The sequence below is a fragment of the Leptonychotes weddellii genome, chromosome 8 (genome assembly GCF_054177405.1).
Source record: "Leptonychotes weddellii isolate Sample4059 chromosome 8, ASM5417740v2, whole genome shotgun sequence".
In the NCBI taxonomy this organism is placed as follows: Eukaryota; Metazoa; Chordata; class Mammalia; order Carnivora; family Phocidae; genus Leptonychotes; species Leptonychotes weddellii.
Window position 1 is genome coordinate 82,479,898 of NC_138376.1, and position 8,748 is coordinate 82,488,645.

The window sequence follows — 8,748 nt, forward strand, 5'->3', positions numbered from 1 at the left end:
TCCATGGCCGAATAATTAATACCGGAGGGAACCAGGATGGGGTCTGAATTAGGTAGTGCTTTACAGCTTCTCTCTTGGCACCTGGGGAGCATAGTCCTTGATGACTAATCACATAGTAATGTTAGATTGTGGTTTATTAAGTGTTACTGGGAAGGAAAAAACTGAATACCCTTCCAAAGAACCATGTCTGTACCCTTATTTTTTTTATTTATTTGACAGAGAGAGACATAGTGAGAGAGGGAACACAAGCAGGGAGAGTGGGAGAGGGAGAAGCAGGCTTCCCATCGAGCAGGGAGCCTGATGCGGGGCTCGATCCCAGGACCCTGGGATCATGACCTGAGCTGAAGGCAGACGCTTAACGACTGAGCCACCCAGGCGCCCCTGTTTTGTTAATTCCTTTAGCTACATCTCTGTGAGTATACTTTTTTTAGTCCTTTAACTTTTCTGGGCTCAGAGGTCTCAGGAAGTCTGCTCAGACATGTAAATTCAGATGGTCTGAGAGGACCTCTTTTGTGCCTCACCATTGAAGACTGTTGAAGGCAAAATAATAAATTGTTAACTGTTAAAGGGATGTTTTGTGGGAGGGTTTTTTGGCCATATGTGTGTGTTAGATAATTTTTTTTTTCTGCAGACTTTTAATATTAAAAAAAAAAAAATCCCACACAGCCCATTTAGAGATAACTTACTCCTTTAATTAAAGCGAGGAAAGTCAAGATGATCTCCATCCAGCAGTGCAGACTGCGTAAGCCTCTGTGGAAAATGGCCATTTCAACTCCCCTCGTATTGATGGTAAACAAGGTCGGTTAGTCCATATAGCCAGTGGGAGAGAACCAGAAAGGCATAGGCTGGTCTGCTTAGGGTGACCAACTTTTCTCGTTTCAGCTTGAAAGTTCCATGTCCCAGGATACCCCTCAATCCAGAAGTCTAGAGCAAAATCCCATCTGCACCCTGACTGACTTAACTTACTTTTAATGGGGCACCTGGGTGGCTCAGTCAGTTAAGCGTCTGACTCTTGGTTTTGGCTCAGGTCATGATCTCAGAGTCATGAGATTGAGCCCTACATTGGGCTCTGCACTCAGCATGGAGTCGACTTCTTTTCTTCTCCCTCTGCCCCCTCTCACCCATCACGTGTGCGTGCACACACACTCTCAAATCAGTCAATCAATCTTAGAGATATTAAAAAAAAAGGAAGGGCCTACTAAAACACCCCTAACTTGCCTTTCTTTTTAACCTCCCAAGATGAATGACCTCATTTCCTCTAGGCTTTTTCAACTTGAGAGCATCTTGTAATCAAGCCCAGAAATACGGTAAGTAGTCTCCATGCTTTGTCCTTAGGTTTTCAGACCTTTGAAACGAGTGTAGCAAAACAGCTTTCCTGTGAGTACCCTTAGTTCGGAGGTGAGGTGAGGAGACAGGAGGCTGGTGAAGTATGACCCGGAGGTGCCTACAATTGCTTTTTGAATGTCCTTAATCATCTTTGGTTTTCTTTTCTCCTCCTGCAGACCCTCAAACTGACACAAGACCTACAGAGAAACCCTTTGCCAAATCTGCTCTCAGCAAGTGGACAGTGATACCGTTTACAGCTTAACACCTTTGTGAATCCCGCACCATTTTCCTAACCCAGCAGAGACTGTTAAAGGCCCCTTACCCCGGGTGAAGCACTTACCCTTGGAACAGAACTCTCTATATAAAGTATGCAAAATCTTCCTTGTACAGGGTGATGAGCCACCTGCCAGCGAAGGACAGCACCCTGTCAGCACCACCCACCCTCGTTCAGAGCACACCGTGAGCTCCTGTTGGCGATTCTGTGGCGTATTCATATCACGATGGTTTATGGGATGTTTTAAGTGTCGTTTTTGTGTTTGTTTTCCTTTGACTTTGAGTTTTTCACATGCATTAACTTGCAGTATTTTTATGTTAAAATGTTAATCATCCTTCCCCTGGCAAATTTAAAAACAGAAAGAAAATGTTGTACCAGTTACTATTTCTAGCTTTGGGCATCACAAGCATTTGAGCCCTTGGAACTCCATAAACTAACAAATTACATAAACCAGAGGGGGATTTTCTTTCTTCTTTTGTTTGGTAGAAAACTGCTTTTCTAAAAACTGAACAATGGCACAACTCTTTGCCGTGCGCACCAGTCCAGGACTGACCCCTGCATAGGCCCAACGAATGGAGTGCTGCATGCGACCCAGTGTGTTTTCGTTCTGAGTGAGGGGTCGGGGGGAGGGGCGGGGAGAGACCCCCAGCTCCTGGTCTGCAGTTGCCAGAGCAGTCGGGCCTCTGGTCTCCTGGCATTATCCTCAGCTGATGCAGTGAATAGTGATGGTATGCGGGTTAGAAATTAGGATCTTTTCAAGAAAGAAGTCAGCTCAGCTGCCCACTCATTGCCAAATGCCACTAAAGGATTTAGTTTTAAGGAGAAAAGAAAAAGAAAAGTAGTCCTGTTTCGCTTTGCAGAAGAAATGAACTTACAGGTGAGCATTAAGCCTATAGTGAGAAATGTGTGAAAAGTACAAACCAGAGTCACTATTTTCCTAAAATACCCTTGATTATTTTCAGCCTTGCTGTGTATAATCAGATCTGCTAGACATGTATGAGTGAGAGGTAATAGCATACAAACTGATTTTTATATATATACACACACACAATCTAATATATATATAAAAGCTTAGATTGTAATTGTACAAGTGACACAATGGAAGTACAAGATAGGGCAGTTTTGACATTTTTTTCCCCGCCACCTTTCTGCTTCTATGGATTTCATTTTGTTTTGTTTTCAAAAAGTTATGGTGCTGTATAGTGCTTTCTGTTGAACCTGGAAAGTGGGATTATATTAGTTACCCTCTTTGGTAGGCAGAATAGTTGGGAACACCTTAGGTACATATGAAAAACTGGTGTAATGAAGCTCTGATTAGCACAGCATATGCATACTTCTCCAAAGTGATATATGAAGACTCTTTTCTTTGCATAAAAAGCATTAGGTATATAAATGTATAAATAAATTTTATCATGTACAGTACAAAAATGGAACATTCTGCATGGACGTTAGGAATACAGGCTAGTATTTCAGCACAGACTTCCCTGCATGAGTTCTCGCTGACGCTTGCACCGTGCAGTGGGCACTGACTCCCTCCCACCAACACAGACGTGCCACCCGACCCCTGCACCTACCACTGGCCACCAGGGGACCCCTTGTGCACCTTCACTTCATAATTTCTCTGGGGGTGATAATGGTGGTGATAACAGCTCCTAGCATAATGAAAGTTCCATTTGGTATTGTCACACATCTCTCCCGCCTCGCTTGGGTTGTCATGTTTGAGTGATGGCCCTGTTGATTTCACCCTGCCTTTTACTGAATCTGTAAATTGTCGTGCAATTGTGGTTATAGTAGGCCTGTAGCGTATCGCCTTTTCTAAACTGCTACACGTTTATAATCTTCATTTTAAAAGTATGTATAATTTTTAAAAATATGTACTCTATTCACGTGGTCTGCTTGTCAGTGAGACAGACTTTTGCTTACTGTATTCCTTTATAATAATGCTAGCCACTTCCTTGACTCTTTGGTAGTCCCCTGCACGCAAGAACTGTCCAGTATCATTGAAAGGAGGCTGCCTGTCTGGGTTCCTAGGTGATGCTGCCCTGGTGGGGGTGCCGATGGGACTCAGCTGCAGCAGCCGCAGGGAGGGAAAGGTGAAGGGAGGTCAGATACAAGGAGAATCTGGAGTGCTTACAGCATGAGGGCCCTGAGAATTTCTCTCCTGAACGCAAAGAAACAGCAAACTAACAAAAAAGCTAATTTGCCTTTGCAGTTTTATAGACCCTGGGAGCTACTTTGGGAGTAAGAAAAGCAACTCTCAAATATGTTTCAACTTTAAAATGTTGACTTCCTTTCAGACATGTGGCATCTCATTTATTCTCCTTTTTTCTCAGTGTTTGTTAAATTTCAGGCAGAATGTCTTACAAAATGTCCTAGAACCAGATTATAATTTAATTGAAAACAGCTGAGGGAGGGACAGAGGAGGTCTGAGAGCAGGGCAGCCACAGAGCACATCAGGAAAATGGAGGGGGAGGGGTGCTTTGAATTTGTTGGGGTTTTTGTTTCTTAATAATGCAAATAGCGTCTACTTGTAGAGCTTTGTGGAGAGCTGAGGTCAGGACAAAGTCGAGTGCCAGCGTCAGTTTCAGGAGGGAGTTGGAATAGTTAGGCCCATCCAGGATCACAGCAGCACCACTCTCAGCCTTGGCCACTGCCGGCTGACTGTCCACCCAGAGGCCCGACACCCCCCCACCCCCACCCCTCACCCCCGCACTCGCCAGGTTCTGCGGTGGCCAGACAGGGCAGAGGTGCAGCCTAAGACCTCTGCCTCTTACACTGAGACTCTGCTCTCAGGAAGGGCCAACTGTTGGCCGCCGTGTGGAGTTCTCACTGTCATGGGTCCCTCACAGTAAGTTTTCTGATCTGGAGCATCTCGGTGGAATACTTGCCTCCAGGGGCCTGGCAGCTGTAATGTTTGCATCCTGATGAGAACTATTCCAGGTTATCTTCAGCCTCTAAATAAGCTGCTCTAGGGAGCCTTCCACTTTTAATGGGAAATTAGAAGAGTAACTAATGTTGAAAACATGACATGCACTCTTGGGTTCTGCTGTTCTCTCTTCAGGCTCCAGCACCAGATACCTTGTACCAAAGTTAGAAAAGAGCTTTATCATCAGCCTTCTCTGTCCTGGTGTGAGAGCTGCCTGCCAGGTTCAGCTCACCCATTAACTGTGAATGAAGCTGAGCTCGATCTACTTTATTGCATCCTCTGCAATAGGATGATTGCTGAAACATAGATTTTTTAAAAATTTCAGAAGTTTGTCTTTCCTGTTAACGGGAGGATTGTGCAAGTGGACAGTGATACCGTAACACACACGTGTGATACAAGGTGGGCTGTGTGTGTGTGTGTGTGTGTGTGTGGTGTTGAGTTTGGGTATTCTGTGTGTGGCACTTGAGCACCCTGAGGGGAGGACCTCACGACTCACAGCTCAGGACAGCTCTGCCCAGTCTCAGGGTGCCCTTTCAGGTGGCTTCCGATCTTATTGAAGACGGTAGGGACAGACTTGGCCTACACCCAGTGGACCCCGCTTATGGAAAGAGGACTGTTGGAATCTCTTGGGGAGACTGTCAAGAGTAAAGCGGTCAGACAGCCAGTCCTGTGTCATGTGCTAATGCCATGGGCTGCTAAGAGGGAAATGGGAATGTCACCCTTTCCCTCTGAACGCAGAAGCAAAACCCTGATAGCTCTAACTCTGATTTCCTTTTTCTTGATGTATTTGGGGAACATGTATGATTAGGCATACTGTTGTATTTTTTGACTTAGCAGAGTTTTTTGTAGAAATGCAATCACTGGCAAAGAGGTACGAAAAAACCAGCCTGTCCTGAAGACTGGGGGCAGCAGGGGCAGTGAGGGGATAGTGAAGGCCTTGCGAAATCCTGTCTGCACACGAGATCGTAACGCAGACGCCCAAGGAACTGAAAAGAGTATATCCTATTTGATCTAAATCTTCGGTGGATAACATTTTATGCAGTTCGAATGAATGAAATATTTTCCTCTTGTTTAATTTTGTGTGTATTCTTCTTTGATGAATGATTGGTTCTGAGGCCTCTGCCACACTCCAGAATTATTTGTGTGGCTGCTTTTAAAAAACTATGTGTCTGATCACTTATTTCTCTAAAATTATCTCATTGCCTGGCAATCAGTCTTCTCGCGTATACTTGTCCTAGCACATTATGTACACAGGAAATGTAAACAGATGTGAAGGAGGACCAGAAAAATAAGTTAATATTAAAAAAATATATTGTATGTTTTGGCTTCACATGTTTAACTTTTTTTAAGAAAAAAAAGTTGCATGAATGGAAAAAAAAATCTGTATACAGTATCTGTAAAATTGTCTTACCTGTTTCAGTTTCTTGCTCATGCCCCATTCAAACTAGAATTAAATATGGTGCATGGCCATATTCAAACACCTAAGAGTCCAGCAGTTGGTACTTTGGTTTGAAGCACCTCATCCTTTCTTTCCAAGCGAACACTATCATATTGCATTCTTGCTGAGGATTTTGTCCAACCATTTGTTGCCATGAATTAACTCTACCATCTCTCTTCTCAAGAATCAAAACCAGTTTGATTTGGGAATCTTCCCCTTTCCAAATGAAATAGAGATGCAGTACTTAACTTTTCTTGGTGTTTGTAGATATTGCCTTGTGTATTCCATTTAAAACCGTAATCTAGTTTGTAAAAGAGATGGTGACGCATGTAAATAAAGCATCCGTGACACTCTGTCTCACTCCAAGAAGTCTTTTGTTCTCCTTTCTCCTTTAACTCCAGATGTGAAAGGGCTGCATTTCTGTCAAGGTCTTCCTGTGGAATGACTTCACAGGCTGGGACAGGCACAAAGCTGAGAGCCTCTGTCATGAGCTCTCTAAACCGAATGATCTAGCAAACTTTCTCTCCAGCCAACTTGTGAGCTCCACAGACAACCAGTTTAATAAAAGCAGATCAGATCTATGGCCTTGTTTGTGGTGGCTGATAGTCACTTTGGTGTTCATGGTGTCATGTTGCCCAGGTGGGGCTTTTAGGTAGGGAAGCCGGATTTAGACTCTCTGCCTTCGCTGAGTGTCAAGAGATTTTGACCTATCAAAACTTTGACCCTAATAAGGTCCCCCCTCATGTGAGTGCCGTGGATGAACATCGGTCATCGACAGAGCCCTCCTGCACATTGAAAATCAGGCACAATATTTCAGGCCTCTGGTGGCAACAGCATAAATATTTCCTCCATGTGTTCATTTAGGGCTTCTCAGTCAAGTGAGGAGAAACTCCACCCTAATGTAAAACTATCCCTCATAGCCTGGGTGGTATTTTTCATTTTAATAGACGTAGACATTATTCCGCTTTTAGAAACTCCCCAGTATTGGGTTCAAAGTCCCAAGGAACATGATGGACTCATTTCAGATCAAGTGAGTAAATATTTTAAAGTTTGCCCTTCGGAAAAAAAAAATAATAAAGTTTGCCCTTTGAGATAAATTTTATATTGGTGGAGCGTCATGCTTTCCTAAGTGTCCTTTCCATGGTTTTAATTACCTATGAAGGTAAAACCTCACCATCTTCTACACCAAAGCCAACTGGGAGAAGGTATTCCATTCAGTTTTGATTTTGTTTCCCAAAAGATTAAAGATGGAAACCTAATACTAGTTATCATAAGATTCTCAATAGAGCCTTCTCCCAAACCAAGTAAAAATTCAACCAAAAACTAATTAAAGTTAATGATCAACAATTACTAAGTCAAGTGTGGCAGTGGGCCAGACACTGATGAGCACCAGAAGAACCAGGACCTGGGCCCTGCTCCCATGAGTTTATATTCTAGGTGTAAGTGTCTGCTCCACTTTGATGAATAAAGGGCTAACTCTTGCTGACTCCCTGCTTCAGCTTCTTGTTTAGAAGAGGAAGGATTTGGACTAATCTCTGTAACACCTTAGGGATTTGATTTTGCAAATAAAATTCAAGTAATGAGGGCGCAAACCTTTAAGCTAGCAAATCTGACCTGCGTCAACCCAGTCACCCATAGCACAGCTAGAGTACAGGGCTGAAAGGTAAAGGAAGGTAGACTTCAGAGCCACTGTCTTCACCCTCTCCCAGCACAGCCGGGCCCCTGGGACATGGAAAAGTAGGGAGATGGCTCTGGGGTAAGGGTAGGCAATGAAGGGGGGGAGCGTGGCCAGGGGAGCATGTTGGAAGTGTGGGGGTAAAGAAAGGAGCATTCAGAAGGAGACCCACCCTAGCTCTGCTTTTATCTCCATCTAAGAGAAGCAATGGTGCTGGGTCTGAGGACTAGACACCTTTGGAACTGGAGGAAGAGGAGGCCCTCCCCTGGATTTTCCTAATTTGAATGTTAAAAGAGGAAAGCCATCGGCAATATGCAAGACCTGAGAAAAAGCGTGCGTGTGTGGTTCTGCCTAGTGTCTGTCATGTAATAATGGCTCAAACCTGCATTTTTGCCTGCCTTCTCTGAGGACTTTCTAGAAACACTACAAACATGCCCACTCCCACTCAGGGAAGAAAAATGTTGACGCCCTTCTTATATTGACACAGGACCTCCTCTGAATCCCACCTTCATCCATCTCAGCAGCACCTACTATGGGCAGGCACGGTCTTTGTCCCAGCAGATGGGCATAAAGGGGCTGAAGTGAAATGTAGGGCTGATGGCATGAGTTCTTGTGTGGATGAATCCTACCAACGCTACTAAAGGTATGATGGGACAAAGGAAGTAAAGCCGTGGGAGCCCAGAGGAAGGGAACGTTTGAGGGGAAAGGCAGAAATGGGTTGGGTTTTCTAGCTCGAGTGAAGAATCGCAGGGACAGAGGTGGCAGGAAAGATTGGAACGTATCTGGGAAACAGTGAGTAGTGGACTTGTTTGGGGCTTAAAGAGGTCAAAGAAGATCAGTGAGAAGTCAGGCAAGAAAAGTGGGCTGCCAGAAAATTCCAGAACAGTGGCTTGGACTCTGATAGTGGAATGGGAAGAGAGCAGGGCAGGGAGCTGTTTCGAGTGGGCCTTGAGAAAGGGCACACTGTGGGAGGTGGATCCTAGGAGCAAGATGTTGAGGAAACGAGAAGTCATGGTTTTTCTGGAACTATTTTCACAACATGCTACCCACAGAAAATGATGACGTGTATTGCCTACTGGGATGACAGAGGAAGCTGCTCCTGGTCCCAG

At 44.4% G+C, this 8,748-nt stretch overlaps 1 protein-coding gene across 7 annotated transcripts in view; it reads left to right on the forward strand.

The window, feature by feature from the left end:
* Window positions 1-6,317, forward strand: part of FOXO3 (forkhead box O3) — a 127,002-nt gene extending 120,685 nt beyond the window's left edge. For all 7 annotated transcript variants that reach the window (XM_081828764.1, XM_081828768.1, XM_081828762.1 and 4 more), the window contains one exon: window positions 1,503-6,317. Coding sequence is in view for 1 of the 7 variants with exons in the window: in XM_081828768.1 (XP_081684894.1) it covers window positions 1,503-1,571 (69 nt within the window). In the remaining 6 variants the exon portion in view is untranslated. The remainder of the gene's footprint in view (window positions 1-1,502) is intronic.
* The last annotated feature ends 2,431 nt before the right edge of the window (window positions 6,318-8,748 follow it).